We start from the raw sequence: 20,857 nt of genomic DNA, 5'->3' as shown, positions 1-20,857 counted from the left end.
TTGTAAAAATATATAAACAATTAAATATATATATAGTTGCTCTGAATTTTTATCCAAATATATCTAAAGTTATAAGACGTATTAATAAAGTTTCAACTAAACTATTCAAAAATATTAATAAAAAATAAAAAGATATTTATTTGTGATACTTGAAATTTGAAATTAATTAAAGAAAATACAAATTTTAAAAATTATATATTATTAGTTAAGATTTAAAAAATAATAGACAACTAACTAAGGCTTCTTATAAAATACATAACAAGGGGATTCAATTTGAATGGTTTCATTTGAATCATTTAAACCTATAACCATAAAATGGCACCCACCATGAGGCTGGAAAAAACATTTTTTGTCTTCATATGATAAAGACATCAATGTATATTCATTTTTCTCTAACTCATAAATAATCAAATCTTCAATCCCAATCCAATCCATAAATGTTAAATTCCAAAAAATTTCTTTTGAATTCTTCTCTAATGATTCTGCTCGGGTCTCGGCATTACAGTAAATTTTAAATTTCATAATTGTAAAGCTCTATCATTATCATTATAAAAAAAATACACTTTTTTATAAATTTTTTGCTACTTTTCAACCGGATATTTTTACTCTTTAATAAATAAAAAACATTTTTAATTAAATAAATTTTATATTTAAAAATAATTACAGTATATTCTTTTAATATTTTTATATATATATTCTCATGGTCCAAAAGGGTGTGTCATAAGCTCGACCCAAGCGTTGGTAAGACAACACGAAAAAGATAGTTAAAATAGAAGAAATATTACGTTTGTTTATAATACACACGCTAATTAAATACTAATAAAAGTTGTTGGGAAAAAAAATAGTTAGCACCCGAGAATAAAGGTCCATGTGAACAGAATGTTTTATTACTGTTAAGCACCCGAGAATAAATGTGCATGTAAGCAGTATGTTTTTATGTTATGATTATATGTTTTCTATTGAGATTATATTTTCATTAGTGAAAATTGTTGAAGGGATATCTATAAAAGGGGCTTGAGACCCCAAGTAAAGGTACGCGGTTTCTGAATACTTAAGACTGAAACCGATTTGATATCTTGAATGTTCTCACTGACTTGATTGTCGGAGTATGATCAACAGGTAGAGCCCCTTTGTCCCAGTGAAGCGGCATCTTGGAGACAAAGCAGAAGAGGAGCTTGCCCATTCAGTCTGTCTGAGGTTAACCGACGAGAACTTTTGGCGCCCACCCTGGTGCCCAATAAAACCTAATCTCATCCACATTCGTGATTGAGCCTTTCAAAGTGATGAGAACCGCTAGGATCTGAAGGAAGCGATGCCCCCGCCTTACAACAACTCATGGATGCCATGAGGGCTCTCTAAGAGGCAAACGAGGAGCACAAACGAGAGCAAGAGCGGATCCAATAAGAAGCCAAGGAAAAGCAGAAGAGGCTACGAGCGAAAGCCCAAGCTGAGCAAGAGCTTCTATAGGATGTTTGATGGCAGAAATCGAGGTCTCCCGGATAGCTATGGAAGAACACGCGCAAACCAATGAGGAGTTGCGCAAAACCAATGAGGAATTACGGAAGAGACTGCACCGACATGACCGACGTTCCACCAAGGGACGATCTCTGAACTTGTCGTCGAGAGATAATCCCGAGCCATTCTCACAGGAAATCATGGATGAGCCCGTGCCACCTCATTATATCACACCTAAAATCACCTTTTTCACATTAATAGAGGACCATGAAAATCATTTCACGGCATTCAATGCTCAAATGATCATCTCTGGAGGATCGAATGTCATCTAATGTAAGATGTTCATGGGCACATTTACAGGTACAACCCTATAATGGTTTAGTGGAATCCTGGATGGTCAAATCATCTTTTTTCCCTCAGTTTTCTAGGATGTTTAGAGAAAAGTTATCGGTCAACAAGGTCAAACCCCCGAGGTTGTATGACCTTTTCAGCATCAGACAAAGGGAGGGAGAGGCGCTGAAGGATTATCTTAATAGGTTTTGGGCGGTTACGGTAAGACTTCGAACACATGATGAAGACATGATGATCGTCGCCTTTGAACAAGGAATGGCAGAAGGACCATTCAGTGATTCGTTAATCAGGAATCCAATGGAGACATTTTTCGAGGTACGTGAACAAGTTGTCACCCACATCGAGGCAGAAAATGTCGTACTCAGGAAGAATGGCAACTCAAACTCAAAGCAATCTAGGCCTAAGGAGAGCAACCGAGATCGCCCTCTACGGGTTAACGAAACCTCCGCCGAGAAGAGAACGGACTCTAGGTACGTACCATATGTAGCCAAGAAAGATGAGCCCAAGATGAAAGTCAGGGAAAAGTCTACAACTCGGCCCAAATACCGAGTATTCTATCAATAGCTCCAGAGTATACCAGGGGTAGCAAACAAGCTAAAGTTCCCCTAGAAGACGGATCAGAACTTGGGATCGCGAAGAGAAGCCTGGTGTGAGTTCCATAGAGCATTTGGGCACAACGTCGAACGATGCATAGCCTTGGGTCTCCAACTGGCTAGCCTGGTCAAGGAAAGGTTCTTGAAGGAATATCGTAAGGCTAAGTAGGAACAGCCAAAGGGAGAGGTTGTTATCCGGGACTAAACACATGAGACACTGATCCATGGAGAGTTGAACACCATCTCGGGAGGACTTTTCGAAGGAGGAAGTTGTTAGAATATGTGGCCTTTAAAGAAGAGGGGGGTGGAATGTTTAAAAGAAATTTTTGAAAACTTTTGAAGGTTTAATGAAACTCAGTGAAGAAATCTTGATAAGGAACCAAGTTAGCCAAGAATACAATCTGTTTTAAAGAGAAACACAGAAAAACAACCGGTTGTTTCTTCAATTCAATAGGTTGTTTATACCAACAAAACTTAAAATAACTTAAAAATATAATTTAAAAGAGATCAGAGTAAGAGAAATGCACACAAGCAGTTTATACTGGTTCACTCTTACACCAAGAGCTACATCCAGACCCCAAAAACTTTTGGGTTTCTACTATGCAATGAAAACCAGATTACAACAAAAATCACCAAAAGAGTGACCTTTAGTCATTCTACAAACACACTCCTTTTGGCACAACAATCCACAAAAATCATAACACCCTTTGTTTTTGCACTTACACCCAATTACAAAAATACAGTAATCAAGGAAGAAGAGAATAGAATATATCTGGGTATTACAAAGCTTAAGGATCAAAAGTACACCCCAATCCTATTCCACACAATTGAAAATCCAAAGCTTGATGTGAATCTTGAAAACTTGAAATCAAATTTGCACTATGATTTCTCAAAACTATTTTCTTACTTTCCAGGAGCGTATAACCAACTTTTTATACTCCAAAGAATGATTAAAATCATTTAAAACATGAGCACATTCAGTTAGAAATCATTTAAGAGAGATTCATAAATCAAAATTGAATTCTATTAGGATTTTCAAAGAAACGATCGGTTGAAAACACGAAACAACCAATTGATTTGGTTTGACAGCTAAGTCAACCAAGTCAAACAGCTTTCAACCTTTTTCAAAACCTTATAAAAACAAAACAACCGGTTGATTCGATAAAACAACAAGTTGTTTTTCACTTAGTTGAAAAACATTCAATGTTAAAAAGGTTTTCAAATCAAATCAGTTATGGATTCAAACAAGGAGTGGATTACATATGATTCTACCCTAAATTCCACCCACACACAACAACAACTTCATCCTTCCATCAAACACCTTGGATTTGGATTCTTAAAAGCTCTTGATCACTCTTGATCAACAGAAGCTCAGCCTCAAAACATAAACGATACATCCTCTTGAGCCCATTCTCTACTTCAAGAGTGTTTTCCAAAGTGTTAGAATGGATGGCTTTAAACTAGAGAGGGGTGAATTGTTTAAAGAGGGTTTTCGCAAAATTTTAAGTCAAGAATGAAATTATCTCAAGAAACAATTGATAAGGAATCCTGTTTGCCAAAACAACAAGCAAAAACAACAGTACCAGAAAAACAATCGGTTGTTTCGCAAAAACAATCGGTTGTTTCGCAGAAACAATCGGTTGTTTATACCAGCAAACAAAAACAAAACTGAATTAAAAGAGATTAAGGATAGAGAGATTGCACACAGATGTTTATACTGGTTCACTCTAAAGCCAGAGCTACATCCAGTCTTCTCAGAAACCACTGAGGAAATCCACTAAGCAACCACACCTTGATCACTCACACCACAACCAAGAAAGTGACATTGATCCCCTCAAGACACACATTTCTTGACCAACACACCAACACTAAAATTTCTGATCTTGATCCCCTCAAGATCACACAACAAATCTCAGCAAACACACAAACGAAACTTGTTTTACAGAGTGCAAGGATTACACTTGTTACAGAAGATAATCTGAAATCAATACAAGCCAAAATCCTATTCCACACACTTTGATCAATCACAAACTCTCAGCAATCTCAACTCTTTGAAAAACTCAAAAACTTGTATTCAAAAAGATGTTACTCAAATCTGTTTTTCTGAATTTATTCAAAGATGTTGTTTGTTATCAAATCTTAACAAACTTATTCATTGCATTTAATGATTGGTCTAAGCATTTAAAGACTGGAGCGTAAGCAGTTAAATCATTTAAAGCATTTAAAGCTCAGTCAAAGTTAAAACAGTTTTTTTGTTATGGTACCAAAACAAACAATCGGTTGTTTCCTCGAATCAATCAGTTGTTTTAGTTTTAACAGCTTAACCATTTGAAAAACAGTTTTCAATCTTTTCTAAAAACATCTAAGTATAAACAATCGGTTGTTTCGACAAAACAATCGGTTGTTTCTAACTTAGTTTGAAAAACATTTTTCTTTCAAAAAGATTGAGAATGCCTATGTTTTGGATTCAATCAAGAGGTGGATTACAATACACAATCTACCCCAGATCCTAACTAAAACAGCACAACAACAGCAAGCACAACCAAGGCTTCATCATCCTTCAAAGGGTTTGGATTCTTCAAAGCTTGAACACCACTTGGTTCAACAATCTCCCCTTATTTGATGAAGACAAATCCCTGATGCTTGTGTTGTACCTGATTGAATCTGAAGTAGTTCCTGCAAGATACAGTTTTAAGCAAAGCGTGGAACTTCTAATATTTGGTTAGCACATAAACATATACAGAAATTCAGAGCATAATATCATAATAAACAACATTCAAAATATAGCAAACTGTTTTGCAGAAAAACATACAAACTTAAATCAAACACAGCATATAAATCTCCCCCTATTTATCTTCACAAATAGACAAAAAGAATAGATAAAACAAGAGATAATTGTTTTGATTACATCATAATTAAAACAACAACAGCAGAAAGAAAGAAAAATTGACAAACTGATATAACCCCCAAAAACAATAAGTTGTTTCGAAGAAACAATCGGTTGTTTTTCTTCATTCATCATCATCAACAAACTGAAGATCAAAGATTTGGTTCTGGACAGCTTCGATCTGTTCATCTAAAGTCATGAAGCGTGCATCCATGTTGTCAAACCTGTTGTCAATCCTCTGGAAATTACTGACACAGAGATCATGGAGATTTCTTTGATTCTCCCTAAAGCTATCAAGCCTATTTACCATGAGTCTCTCAAAAGGAGACATGATTTGCCTCCTTTCTTCTTGATTTCCAGCACCAGCACTTGGTCCAGCATCTTGATAATCTTCAGGTGGATCTTCATGTTGAACATCCATATCAGCAGGTTCATCTTGTTCAAGATCAGCAACAACACTAGATGAGGCACCAAGGTCACCATCTTTGCTAATCCATTTGCCACCTACATTGGTAAAACCCATTTTGCTGAGTGATCCATTGTTCAACTCTTGAGTTGACTTGACCAACTCATATGTTTCATCTTCAAGGTTCACTTCAAAATAGAGTAGAAATTTAGATACCAAAACAGCATATGGATAGTGATAGTCACTTAACCTCATAGCCTTTTGCATGTGCTCTTTGATGATGTGGATCCAATTGATTTTGATCTTATTCATGATGCAGAAGATATACATCAGATCTTCCTCAGTAAGAACTGAATGATTGATCCCCCTTGGAGTTAGAATCCAAGTCACAATGAGGGCTAACAACCTTTCATCAAGCTTTATACCTCCAACTGAGCATATTCTAACTTGAGCATGTTGATTCTTCAAGCAACTCTTGTAGTATTGGATTTTGTGGAAATCCTCCACTACTCCAAGGTTTCCTTTGTTGATTATGAGGCCAGAGAACTTGAGACCAGCAACAACAGCCCATACCTCATGAGTTATCTCCATTTCTACACCTTTAACATGAGAAACTAGATTGTTTCCCTCAAATTTGAGATTTGTGTAGAACACCCTTATCAAATCTGGGTAGATGTTTCCTTTCATCTTCAGGAACTTTCTTAGAGATTGATCTTTGAGCAGCCTCCTTACATTATCAAGCTTTTGACTTTTCAGCCAATCAAAGCACACAACCTTGGGGTTGTTTATCTTTTTTATACTTGTTTCGTACCTATACCTCTCAATAAGATCATTGTCTCCAGAAAAGCAGCCTTCTAGCCTTCCTCCAAACCTTACACCTCTGGTTTTGACTCTCTTTGAGGTGGGAGGAGTTGATTCTATGATGGCAGAGAAGAAAACAGAGAAAAGCTCACTTCACAGATTTTGCAAGAGATATTGCAATTGGTTGTTCTTGTGGAAAAGATCAGCTGCAACAGAATTTATAGCAGCAAAAGAATCAAATAGCATTCAATGATATGAGTGGGTACCAGATTTTCAGAGAGAGAGGACTTGACCCTGCCCTGCACAGAAAACGTCAGAAAAAGCTGAAAATCACATGGTCTTCACATGTGATCTTTGACTAGTCGTTAAGGCTCTTCAATTTCCAAGATTTTGGAATATATTCCTTTATGACTGTTGTAACTTCTCTCTGAACGTGATCAACTTTCAACATAGGTTCTTTGACCAAGGATTCTCTCTTTAAAAAGATCTGCAACGGATAGAAATTCAAAATAGAAATTAAATTTATTTCTCCACAGTTTTGTCAGACTCAAAACAATTGGTTGTTTCGAAGAAAAAATTGGTTGTTTTTCTGCAACAGTTAAAACTGATTTTGAATTTCAACCATGAGCAGAAAAAGTTCAAAGCAAATGAAATTAAGCATTTTAAAGAAGATTTTTAACCATGAGAAAGAACTTTAAAACAGAAATTAAGAACAGAAAAAGGAAAGTCTTATCCTTATGTTATTTCTTCAATGAGCCATGTGCTTTATGATCAAGAAGCCTCTTTTCACTGTTGAGGACCTTTGGACATATGCATAGCATTGATTCAGCTTCAATGATGGTCTTTTTCTTCCAAGAACTTGATCACATGACTTAGTTCTTCATAATTCTTTAGAATTCCTGCACAAACATGAGTTCAAGCAACAAGATTTGGTCCCTTCACAAATGTGGGTCCAATAGATTTCTTTTTCTCATTTGGAACCTCAAACCCTTTAGGAATCCATTTCATGCAGCCTCTTGGAACAAAGAATTTTCTTATTTTGCAGAATCTAACCGAATGGCCCTTTTTCAAGCAATAAAAGCATGTAACAACCAGTTGTTTCGATTTAACAATCGGTTGTTTTACTGGCTTTCTTGAAAAAAAATTTGAAAATTTATTTTGTTGATTCTGTGGATTGAAACCTAAACCAGCCTTTCCAAAAACACAGCTTTGAGATGCCAAGACATTCTCAAAGTTAGATTTCCCTTTTGAAAGCTTGTCCACAGTGTCAACTAGATAATGAACATTTTTCTCAAGCTTTTCACAATTTTCGCAAATGAGAGTGTCACACTTGCAAGAAGAATTTTTGAAATGATTTTCCAGATTTTTGAAATAATTTTTAGATTTTTCAATCTCATCTTCAAGTGATTTCACTATCTTTTCCAGCTAGCTATTAAGTTCTTTCAATCGGTTGTTTGAAAGAACCAATCGATTAGCTTCATCATGAGTTTCTTGAAAAGCTTCAAGTAATTCACTATAATTTTGTTCATTTAAAGAAGCACATGAACTAACCTCACTTGAGCTGCAAGATTCATCATCATCTTCAACAATCAAACAGATGTTTGCTTTCTCATCTTCACTTGATGAAGAGCTTGATGATGATACCTGATGACTTTTTACGGCAAGTGTACCGCGTTTGTCAGAAGTAATAATTGTCCCTAAGGACGGATATCGATCCCACAAAGAACAGTGAATCATCGAGTACAATATTCGCTAAATATAACAACAGAACAATAAAAAAGAGTGTGAAGTGATTATGTTGGCACTGATCAATAAGAAAACAAACAAAGAATTAGTTGCTTCAATTAGAAAAATTGGGATTAAGTTTCATCTCTCTCACTCTCATGTATTTTGATTAGCATGTTAATATTAAGTTCTTTAATTGAAATTGATGCCCGTATAAAAATCATTTATATCGATTCCTCGCATATAAAATCCTTAAGAATGTTCCCTAACTATCGATCCCTCGCATACTTATAAGAACAACTTAGAACGAAGCTCAGACGTTTAATAGCAATTAACATTTCAAGTCTATTCCTAGCACTCAAATATGTTAAGTATTGTTGTTTAGGTCCGAACCCTAAAAATACCTCCCGGTCAGATTTAAGATTCTCAATTTGTCACGGAGAATTAAAAGTAAAACAACAATACCAATAATCAATCAAGAACTGAATATTAATATATAAAATATCACCTCAATACATAAGAGTTTGAGCAGATTACTCCCAATCCCAAAGGGTAGAATTAGCCACGCATACTTCTATCACCTTCCATTCTCCCAATTGGGTTACAATTCACTCTATGGTGTTTTCCTCTCAATCTGGCACCCTAAGGTTGAGCCTCTAGCCCTCTATTTATCCTAGTTTTCTAGGGTTAGGTTGTTTATTGTGTCGCGCTAATGGGCTAAATGATAAAACACATAAAAAAGGCCCAAACTTTCTTTGCATCTTTTTCCATTCTGGGACCTTCTATCTTTATCTTTTTAGCTCAAACCATTCATCTTTAATCCAAATCTCCAATCTTCCTTAGAAATCTGCAATTAACACCAAATTTGGGAATAAAATACTCTTATTCAAATAAAGATCATAAAAAATGTAAAAAGGTATAAATTCATAAATTAGGGATTATTTTATATGTAAATTAGCAATAAATCCTCATAAGTGCCTATATTTTAATATGAAATATTACTGAAATTAGACACTTATCAATACCTCATTTTCATCCCAAGCTATGTAGGCTCTCTTTGTATTGCCTTTCTTTTCCTTGTAGCTAGGCTTTTTCTCCTTGCTCTTGTTTGGACAATCTGCCTTTATATGACCTTGCTCACCACAACCAAAACAAGTATAATTATTGGAATTAAAATCATTGGATTTCTTGTTTCCATACCTATCTTTGTTGTTGTCCTTGTTGCGGTTTCTCTTCAAGAATTTGCTGAACTTTCTTGACAGCAAGGTAAGGTTTTCTTCATCACCATCATCACATGATTCTTGTTTTCCTTTGTGCTTGGAAGCTTTTAAGGCTATGCTCCTTATGTGCTTGTCTTCGCTTTCTTGAACATTGAGTCTATTCATCTCTAGCTCATGTTCCCTAAGCTTACCAAACAAAGAAGCCATACTTAATGATGTTAGATCTTTAGATTCGGAAATAACAGTTACCTTTGGTTGCCATGCTCTATCAAGACATTTCAAGATCTTGATGTTCAGCTCTTCCTTTTCAAAGGTCTTGTCAAGGCTCATGAGATGATTGATGATGTGAGTGAATCTTTTCTGCACCTCAGCAATTGTTTCACCTTTAAGCATTCTGAACATCTCATACTCTTGGATTAGAGTATGCTTCCTAACTCTCTTTACCTCATTTGTACCTTCATGAGTGACTTCCAAGGTGTCCCACATTTCTTTTGATGATTTGCATTGAGAGACCCTGAAAAACTCATCAGAATTTAAAGCAGAGGTTATTATATTTTTGGCAATGCAATCGAATTTGGCTTTCTTGCTTTCTGAATCAGTCCCATCTTTTTTAAACTTTGGGACAAAAGGACCATTTTCAATTGCATCCCAAATTCCTTTGTCAAGAGATTCCATAAATATTTTCATTCTTACTTTCCAAAACTGGTAGTTCAAACCACAAAACAGAGGAGGTCTGTTGATTGAAGCACCTTCCCCAAAAGGTAGTTTATCAGCCATTTTAAAAACAGTTTTAGGATCAACTTGAATAACTTTCAAGAACCAAGCTTTGATACCAATTGTTAGAATGGATGGCTTTAAACTAGAGGGGGGTGAATTGTTTAAAGAGGGTTTTTGCAAACTTTTAAGTCAAAAATGAAATTATCTCAAGAAACAATTGATAAGGAATCCAATTTGCCAAAACAACAAGCAAAAACAGCAGTACCAGAAAAACAATCGGTTGTTTATACCAGCAAACAAAAACAAAACTGAATTAAAAGAGATTAAGGATAGAGAGATTGCACACAGATGTTTATACTGGTTCACTCTAAACCCAGAGCTACATCCAGTCTTCTCAGAAACCACTGAGGAAATCCACTAAGCAACCACACCTTGATCACTCACACCACAACCAAGAAAGTGACATTGATCCCCTCAAGACACACACTTCTCTTGACCAACACACCAACACTAAAATTTCTGATCTTGATCCCCTCAAGATCACACAACAAATCTCAGCAAACACACAAACGAAACTTGTTTTACAGAGTGCAAGGATTACACTTGTTACAGAAGATAATCTGAAATCAATACAAGCCAAAATCCTATTCCACACACTTTGATCAATCACAAACTCTCAGCAATCTCAACTCTTTGAAAACTCAAAAACTTGTATTCAAAAAGATGTTACTCAAATCTGTTTTTTTTTAATTTATTCAAAGATGTTGTTTGTTATCAAATCTTAACAAACTTATTCATTGCATTTAATGATTGGTTTAAGCATTTAAAGACTGGAGCGTAAGCAGTTAAATCATTTAAAGCATTTAAAGCTCGGTCAAAGTTAAAACAGTTTTTCTGTTATGGTACCAAAACAAACAATCGGTTGTTTCCTCGAATCAATCGGTTGTTTTGGTTTTAACAGCTTAACCATTTGAAAAATAGTTTTCAATCTTTTCTAAAAACATCTAAGTATAAACAATCGGTTGTTTCTAACTTAGTTTGAAAAACATTTTTCTTTCAAAAAGATTGAGAATGCCTATGCTTTGGATTCAATCAAGAGGTGGATTACAATACACAATCTACCCCAGATCCTAACTAAAACAGCACAGCAACAACAAGCACAACCAAGGCTTCAACATCCTTCAAAGGGTTTGGATTTTTCAAAGCTTGAACACCACTTGGTTCAACACAAAGAACTGGAAAAAGAACCTGTTGTTTTATCGTTTCAATCAGTTCTTTTACACTTAGTGATTTTGAAACAGGTTTTGACAAAGCTTGAAATTGGTTGACCTTGTTGTCAAACCAATTCAATCAGTAGTTCCGACATTTCGACCGATTGTGTTTTGAAAATCCTTAACAAAATTTGTTAAGTTTGGTAAATATGTTTTAATTTATTCAAAACTAATTCTGCTTATGCATTAAATGTTTTTAACAACCTTTTGGAGTTTAAATAATCTGTTTTACGCTCCTGGTAGTTATGATATCAGATTAAATCTTTCAAATCAGTTTTCTCCAAGATTTGTTTCAAGCTTTGAATTTTTTTAAGAGTGGAATAGGATTGCTTTGTAACTTTTGAATTCAATCTGTATAAGGTGTGATCATTCCCTTTCTCTCTTGAATATTGTAATTATGTGTAAACGTGTTTTGTACAAATCCAGAGGGTATTTTGTGATCTGTGGTGTTTTGTTTGCGAAAGGAGGTGTGTGTTCTTGAAGGGTTCAAGATCACCTCTTTGGTGTGTGGTTTGTAATCAAGGTTATTGATTGTTTAGTGGAATACCAGTGATTTATGGGGACTGGATGTAGCTCTTGGATAAGAGTGAACCAATATAAATTTGTTGTGTGATTCTTTCTATCCTTAATCTCATTTAAATCATTTTTGGTTTGTTTTTATTAACTATTGATAAAAACAACTGGTTGAATCGCATGAACAACCTATTGATTTTCAGGAAACATAATAAAACATATTTGTTTCTTGGCTAACTGGGTTTCTTTCTCTTTGATTCTTCATTGGCTTTCTCTATAGCTTCAAGATTTGCGAAAATCTTTTGTAAACAATTCACCCCACTCTCTTGTTTATGGCCTTAAATTCTAACAGTTGTCTTATTCTAAAGGAAGGGTGATTACCATAAAGTCTGTTTCGAAGACGACGCGAAAATGCTACGAGAGTAGTTTGAAGAATTGAAGGGGAAGTTACGCAATCACTATCCAGGAAGGAGGGCTAGAATGAATTGCGGAGGCAGATGTCGTCAATTAGAGACGACCTGGACCTACTAGAGAGGTTCAGGAAAAGGAGATAAAAGGGAAGAAGTTCAAGCTCGCACCTTATTATGCAAAGAGTTAGAAGATAAGATAGTTTAAGTGATATCAGAGAACATGAATGCTTTCGCATGGTCATCCATGGACATGCCCGGGATAGACCCAGACTTTCTATGTCATCGACTTACCATGGATGAAAGGGTTAAGCTCATGGTCTAGAGGAAAAGAAAGTTCAATGAAGATAAGTGCTTAGTCATTCGAGAAGAGACTCGTAAGCTTTTGGTTGTTGGCCACATAAGGGAGATCCAATACCATGAGTGGTTAGTAAATGTTGTGTTGGTAAAGAAGGCCATTGGGAAGTGGAGGATGTGCGTCGACTTCACTGATTTGAACAAGGCTTGTCAGGATTCTTACTCGCTACAGAGCATAGACTCTTTGGTTGACTACGCCTCGGGTTGTCGGTTATTAAGCTTTTTGGATATGTTCTCGGGGTATAACTAAATTCGGATGCACCCAAAGGACAAGAATAAGACAACCTTTATGGTCGTCACATCCTTTGGCCTTAAAAATGTTGTCGCAACCTATCAAAGGCTGATGGAACGGATCCTCGTCTCAATGCTCGGGCGAAACGTGCAGGCGTATGTAAACGACATGGTCATCACGTTGGAAAGGAAGCATCAACATATTGCCGATTTGCAAGAGTTATTCACAACAATAGTAAAGTACAACTTAAAGCTTAATCCAAATAAGTGTGTGTTCGGGGTAGTAATAGGGAAGTTCCTTGGCTTCCTACTACCTGAAAGGGGCAAAGAGGCGAACCCCGATAAATGCACGACAATTATAGGGATGAGGAGCCCGACCAATGTGAAGGAGGTACAACAGCTACCTTGGCGCATAACCGCCCTCTCTCGTTTCTTGTCTGCTAGTGGAGACAAGGGGCACCACTACTTCCAATGTCTTAAGAAGAACAACCGTTTTGCGTGGACTAGTGAATGTGATGAAGCTTTCACCAAGTTGAAAGAGTACTTGGCTAGTCCCCCTGTTCTTGGTAAGCCAATCCCAGATACCCCTATTCATCTTTATTTTGCGATTACAATTGGGCAATCATCTCGGTCACTTTGCAAGATCAGGATAAAGTCCTGAAGTCAATCTATTTTGTGAGTAATGTACTGCAAGGACCGAAAACTCAGTATCAAGCCATCGAGAAAGCCGCCTTAACCGTGGTGTTTACAACTCAACGACTTTGCCACTACTTTCAAAGCTTCATCGTGATCGTGATAACCGATATGCTCATTCGTAAGGTCCTTGAAAAGCCCGATATAGCAAGTCGAATGGTCCGTTGGGCGATGGAGTTATCTGAGTTTGAAATACAGTATGAACCACGGGGGACGATTAAGGGTTAGGTATACGATGACTTCATGGTAGAACTTTCATCTGAGGACTCCCAGCCTGATGCAGATGGCTTTTGTTGGGTCCTTTCGGTAGATGGATCCTTAAATCAATAAGGGAGTGGAGCTGGGTCATCTTAGAAGGGACAAGCGAGCTTTTAATCGAGCAAGCCCTCAGGTTTGCATTTAAAGCAAGTAGCAATCAAGCCGAGTACGAGGCCTTGATAGTTGGGATGTTTCTAGCCAAAGAGTTGGGAGCTCAAAGCTTGCTAGTAAAAAGTGACTCATTGCTTGTCACCAGGAAAGTTACAGGCGAGTATGAGGCCAATGCCCCATAGCTAGCTTCATACCTTAGGTACGTATAGATCTTGAGGTCAACTTTCTCTACATTTGACCTTGTTCATGTTCCTAGTGAACAGAACTCCCGAGCGGACCTGATGTATAAGCTAGCTAGCTTAGGAAAAGAGGGTCGATCGAGGTCGGCCACATGGAGGTCTTAGGTATCAACTCAGGAAAAGGGAGAAGGCATCAGTCGATGATTTAAGAAACCTTGAAAGTCCCAAGAATAACCACCTATGGGTTATTGGGGGATGAGTTTCTTCAAGTTTTGTAGGTCGACACCACAGAGACTTGGATAACACCTTACAAGCCTTACCTCACTGATGGGTTACTTCTTACCAAGCCCATGGAGGCCAAGATTGTTAAGAGGAATGCATGGCGGTATACCTTAGTATATGGAAACCTTTTCTGTCATGGTTATACCCACTCAATCCTCACATGTGTAAGTGGAGATCAGTGTGCCCGCATAATGGTTGAGATCCATGAAGGCATTTGTGGTAGTCACGTAGAAGGACAAGCTCTCTCATTGAAGGTCATCCGAGCTGGGTATTATTGGCCGACCATGAAAGAGGATTGCATGAAATATGCACAACGTTGTGAGCAATGTTAAAAGCATGCTGATTGGTGCCACGCACCAACCGAGGAGTTGCAGTCAATTTGCAGCCCCTGACCTTACCATACATGGGGAATAGACATTTTAGACCTTTTCCTGTTGACGAAACGTCAGATGAAGTATCTCATTGTGGCCATTGAATACTACACCAAGTGGACTGAAGTTGAGCCAATTGCACAAATAACTGCTCACAAGGTACAACATTTTGTGTGGAAGAACATTGTGTGCCATTTTGGGATTCTGAGACACCTAGTGTCCGACAACATAACCCAATTTCCCAGCCAACAGTTGGGTAAGATATGCTCAAAGCTCAAAATAAAGCAGGTGTTCACCTCGATAGAACATCCTCAGACGAATGGCCAAGTTGAGTCAGCTAACAGAGTTCTTTTGAGAGGTTTGAAGAGGAGGTTAGAAAGGATAAGGGACCTTGGTCAGAAGAAGTTCCTAAAATTTTGTGGGCCTATCACACCACTCCGCAATCAACAACCAAAGTGACGCCTTTCAGTTTGGTATATGGGTCAAATGCCATATGCCATGATACCAGTGGAGATACAAGAGAATTCTCTTAGGTTCTAAAGCTTTGTTGTTGAGGAATCTAATGAAGGAAGGAATGTAAACTTGGATTTGTTGGATGAAGTGCGTGAACATGCTCGTATTAACTCGGAGGCTTTAAAGAGAAGGGTGGAGTTAAAGCAAAAGACCAAGATGAAACCTCGACAGTTCAAGGTTGCCGACTTGGTGATGCGAAAGGCCCACCCCTACTGATGAGAATCAAAAAGATGTTATCAATAGAAGAAATGGACAAGGGCCAAAGCATTTAAAGTTCTTCTTATTAGTCTTTGCAAAAGATGAGGCCCAAGCCCAAGCCCAAGAAGGCCCAAGCCCAAGAAGCCCAAGTCCAAACTTTGAGGGGCAAGGCCAAACATTAAATAAAAGAGCATCATTTGAATGACTCTTGTAGGAGGTGTGGATATTAAATAAATAGGTGTGAATGTATTAGAGAGAGTCACTTTGTCCATGTGACTTAGTAGGGGGGTGTAGGTGTAGTTTTTAGGAGGTGTCATAGTAGAAAAAGGTCACACCTCCCATGTGACTTGTTTTTGGTGGGAATTTCAAATGAGTTTTATTTGAAATTTCCCACCTATTTTTCAGCACCACTGGGCTATAAATAAAGGTGCTTAGCTTGTACAATTCAGATTGGAATTTTATGGTAGAGAGACTATACTCAAATTTGGAGAGAAATTGTGAGTCTTGAGTCTTCTTCTTCCTTTGCCTTATCTTGTGAGCTATGGTGAGCTTCAAGTGGCGGCACTCCATCACTTATCTTGGATCAAGGAACCAAGTGGCGTGAAGTGTTCTTCCAATTCTCAAAGTCCAGCAAACTCCTTCTATAAGTGTTCTTCGTTCATGTTCTTTCAATTCCATTCGGTATATTAGCTTTGTTTGTTGTTTCTTTTCATTTCTACCGTTTGAATTTCTGTTTTCCAGCTTTGCTTCTAGTTTCTGTTCGGTGCAGTAGTTTATTATTTCAATTCTGTCCAGCTTTCAATTCTTGTTCTTCATTTCTTGTGTTTTGATTCCATTTGACAATATATGGACTTCCATATGAGTCTTGGTTGGTGCTAAGTCTTGGTGAGTTCTTGAATTAGAACATTGATCCAATTCTAAAGTAAGGTGCCATTTGTGACCAGCTCAAGTTGCTCCTAAGAATGTCAAAGAATAATGTATTCTTGTAGTTACATTCACATCATCTACCAGTTGGAAAATAAGCTATTTCCAAAGTGGACTGGCCCGTTTCGCGTAGTCGAGGTTCTCGGGAATGGAACATATAAGCTGGAAACCCTGGAGGGGGGAGCCATCCCACGAACGTGGAACGTGGCAAATCTCAAGTTTTACTTCAGTTAAGATATTTCGTTTTTATGCTTTACTTTTGAACAATATGATGTTTAAGATGATGCTCTTTTTCCCTTGAAGGGGTTTTTTAACGAGGTCATCTAGTGATAAATTTGTTCCCAGAAGATGGTGCATTAGTTTTGATTGATTAATGTTGATGTAGCACATGGTGAGACGACCTAGCTCGCATAAGTATGTCTACTGGAGCATAGGCCCCTGTGAGATTAGTTTGCCTAGTGGTTCACTGGATTAAGTGTCAGGCAAGACGACCTAGCTCAGCGTAAGTACGATTGCCTGAGTATAGGCACCTTGCGCGTAAAATTGGTATAAATGAATTATTTGGCAAGGTAAGACAACTTACCTCAACATAAGTTGTTAGATTTGATGCAAGGTAAGACGACCTAACTCGTCGTAACAACGACTACCTAAGTATAGGCGCTCTGCGAATTGGTTTGTTATGAATAGAGTCATTCGCATATGGTAAGACGTCCTAGCCCGGAGTGAGTAGAGTCATTCGAGTGTAGGCACCCTGTGGTGATGAGTTTGTTAGATTTGGTACATGGTAAGACTACCTAGCTCAGTGTAAATACGACTACCCAAGCATAAGCGCCCTGTGAGATGAATTTATTTGTTAAGGTATGTGGTTTGGCACACACTAAAGTGACTTTGCGTAGGATGAATAAGGTCGTTTGAGTATGGATACCTTATAAAGATAAGTTGCTTGATAGGAATGGAGATGATGGTCGAGCCTTAGACAGAGGCAGCTACCTGAGTAGGCACTCTACGAGGTGAGGCATCGTGGAATCAATGCATTAATCGTACCAAGAATCGCCCAATATGGAGGCTGTGTATGAAATCAAGTTGAGGCAAAAGTTTGCCCTAACTGTGAAATCATCACTTTCTTAAAGGTAGACGTTTTATCAAGGTAAGAAATTTGTTACTTTCACGCTTAAGTTAACAACAACTTGTTGTATGATTTATGAATTAAGTAGCAAGGCATATGTTGGTAAAGATCTCAAAATCAATATACATAGGATATATCATAAGTGATGGTAAATAGGAAAAATGTTCAAGTTGTCAAGATGATTAAGAGAATTTAACATGGGCATAAAATATTACAAACCATAGAAAGTTAAATTAATCATCCCTTAATTGGCCATCAACCACGGTTTTACCCAGGTCGAGTTCTGAGAAGTCCATAGTAGGATGGAGTCTTGATGCTTGTTCAAGAGCTGCCTAGGAAACATCTTGGCATTGGCAAGGTCCTCATCTTTGCAGATCAGTTCCCCCTTTAGCTTGTCAACTTTGGCCAAGAGTTTGTTCCTTTCTTCGGCCAGGCTTGCTGCCTTTTGAGCTTGGTCTGCTGCCTCTTTAGTCTTCTCAGCTCGAAGTCGTTCAGCTTCTTGATGTAAACCATTTAAATGTTTGAGCTCAAATTGGAGGCGTTCTATCTCTTTGTGAAGCTCCACATTCTCTTGGATTCTCTGGTCCTCCGCTGCTCTCCGAGCTCTCATATTAACAACGACCAAACAACCCATGGCAAAGGCTTGCCCAAATTGATTCATGGCGTCATGAAGCAGATGATCTTCGTCGTGGGCCATGAGCCTATTTTTTTCTTCGCTGGGCAGGAAGGCCGTTTCACCATATGTTGGGATGTCGAAGTCAGGATCCTACAAACCCTTCCCCTTAGAACTCCCAGCTTCACATTCTTGGATGACGATTACGTTTTGATGCGGAGCATAGCCATCTGAGTGAGCGACGTATTGATGCGCGACTCGACCATCTGAGTGAAAGTGCTTAGTGGGGGGAGTAGCCGTTTTCCTCTTCCTTTTGAAGATGAACTCGAAAGTGGTCTCCTCATCCTGTTCGGTGGGGGGTTTGAGTGATCAAAGTTGGGGCTTTCCTTTTATGCTTCAAAGATTCCTTGAGCATGTTAGCAGCTGCCCTCACCTTCTTAGCCATCTCGACTAGCTTTGTCTTGTTAATGTTAGACAACATCCTCTATGCAAAGAAAACAAGTAAATGGTTAATAACGATAACATAGTTATTTTCACAAAGGGTAGGAAATGAGGAGTACCAGTGTAAGCTTTCAGAGCACCGAGGATGTACTCTTTGGTCAACAAGTACGAGGTGTAAGAAACAACCTTCAAGCTCGTCAAGAACTTGCAGATTCCTTGATCTTTTGGCACAAATCTTCCAGGCGTCGAGCACTCTGGAATTTAGGTTCAAGGGTCTAGTAAAGGAGAAATCTGCCCAGTAGGGTTGGATCTCCTGTTGAAGCTCGAACTTCAACAAATTTACCTTTAAAAAATTTGTATGAAGATTGGAAGAGGGTGAGTAAAGCTCTTTCAGGGGCACCGTTCAGAAATACCTATAGTTTACTGCTTGTGTGTTTAGCCTCGAAGGAATAAAGAAAAACTTCAACAGATGGCGAGATGCCGAGCTGTGACCTCAAAATGATAAAAGCACGAATAAATACCCAACTATTAGGGTGTAGTTGGGCAAAAACAACATTAAGCTCGATTAATAGCTTTTTTTAAAAAATGGATAAAGGGAGACGCAATAGAATCCTTTTGAAAAACGTGGCATAAAAGAAACAAAATTGACCACCAGGGTTTGATGACTCATCACGGTAGATGGGCTCACCATCCATACACTTTACGGTTTTGACATTACCCTCGTATCTTTTACTCATGTTACACCCATTTTCTCTTAACTCTCTAAGACATAAATGGGTGGTGTAATAAGAGACCTCTTTTATAACCTATTTTTTGGCCCAGGGATACATTGAACCGTAATCCATTGCAGAAATAGCTAGAACAAAAGCATAAACACAAACAAGATACAAGCATAGTTCAGGCCAAGCAGAGAAGACGAATTGACAGGAAATCACAATTCAGGTAATGCATTCAGTAAGATGAATAAATATTTGACAATAAAGACTAGTGGAGGAAAATACCTAGTATGATGATGGAGAAGAAGAAGTGTGAAAGAAGTTTTGGTGTAAGAGAGGTTTTGAAATCATAAGAGTTGTGGAGAGAAGATGATAGCGTACACGTGAGTGAGGAAGAAATTAGTTTTTAATTGTTTGAAAGAAGGAGATGAAGCGACAGTGCTTCCTGGTTGTTGATCGGCGTGCCACATTGATGTCTCAGATTTAGTGTGGTGAGATGTCTCGTCAGGAAATGCTTCGGTAACTGCGCCTCACCTACCCACCAGGGAAAACATCATGTCAGCCGCCAAATGTTGGTAAGCCTCTCCGCCTAGTCGAGTTTGGCTCGAGCATGGGGGCTTGTGTACTAGAGCGGAGAGCTCGGGACCTAAGGAATATTCTGTTTGTTTATAATACACACGCTAATTAAATACTGTTATTTTTGGTTGACTTGCTCGCCTGTTGACTTTGATAACAAGCTCTAACTCCGTCTGTTTCTTCACGAGTCTGTCCTATCTCTTGCTGCTATGGAACATAGCTCCATTGAAACAAAGGGGACCCTACCTGTTGATTGCACTCCAACGATCAAGTTAGTACATGGCTTATAGAAGTAGTAGGTTTCAGTCTTAGAAACATCGTCCCTTTCCCTTGGGTCTCAAGCCCCTTCTATAGTTTACCTCTTGTAACAACTTTCCATCACGATAATCTAATCTCAATTGAAAGGATACTCAATAGGAAAATATTATGTTCAAGGCTATACCCTCACAGTGCTGCAACAAAACCGAATCTTTCCTCTAGGGAGTGCATAAAATAATAACAGAATAACCACCATGGTACTAACTCATGTACCAACATCAGGGGTTTAGTTTGTTTATGTAGGCACCCTCTCCGTGGTGCTATGCTACCTTTCATCATACATGCAACCTAATCTTCACGTGCCCTAACACACATGGGCTTAAGTTTAAAAGATAACACTTACTTAACTTAGACCCCATACGCACTAAGCGCACCGCTAGGTCCGCAATTACCCCTTGCTAGTCGCGTAGGCCTTACGTATGAAGGATTACCTTAATTGTACAAAAATGGACTTATACATACAACTGAAGCCCAATTACATGGCCCGCTATTCTGGCCCAAGAGTCGAGCTGATCTGTCTGCGCCATGTACCGAGGTCCGACCACCGAGTGTTGAGTTCTGAGCGCTCTGCTCCAGTACAAATACCAATTAAAGTTGTTGGGAA

At 38.1% G+C, this 20,857-nt stretch overlaps 1 protein-coding gene across 1 annotated transcript; it reads right to left on the bottom strand.

Moving 5' to 3' along the window:
• Positions 1 to 5,137: 5,137 nt before the first annotated feature.
• Positions 5,138 to 6,977, bottom strand: LOC150025589 (uncharacterized). Its single transcript, XM_090294356.1, has 2 exons — positions 6,760 to 6,977; positions 5,138 to 6,609 (listed from the first exon to the last, which is right to left on the bottom strand). The coding sequence occupies exon 2, from the start codon at positions 6,377 to 6,379 to the stop codon at positions 5,411 to 5,413; it is 969 nt and encodes a 322-aa protein (XP_090150482.1). The 5' UTR covers positions 6,380 to 6,609; positions 6,760 to 6,977; the 3' UTR covers positions 5,138 to 5,410.
• Positions 6,978 to 20,857: the final 13,880 nt, after the last annotated feature.

The sequence above is a fragment of the Phaseolus vulgaris genome, chromosome 8, assembly GCF_051622355.1.
Source record: "Phaseolus vulgaris cultivar YP4 chromosome 8, ASM5162235v1, whole genome shotgun sequence".
Taxonomy (NCBI): domain Eukaryota; kingdom Viridiplantae; phylum Streptophyta; class Magnoliopsida; order Fabales; family Fabaceae; genus Phaseolus; species Phaseolus vulgaris.
Note: the sequence above shows the minus strand (reverse complement) of the source record. Positions and strands in the feature narration are given on the sequence as shown.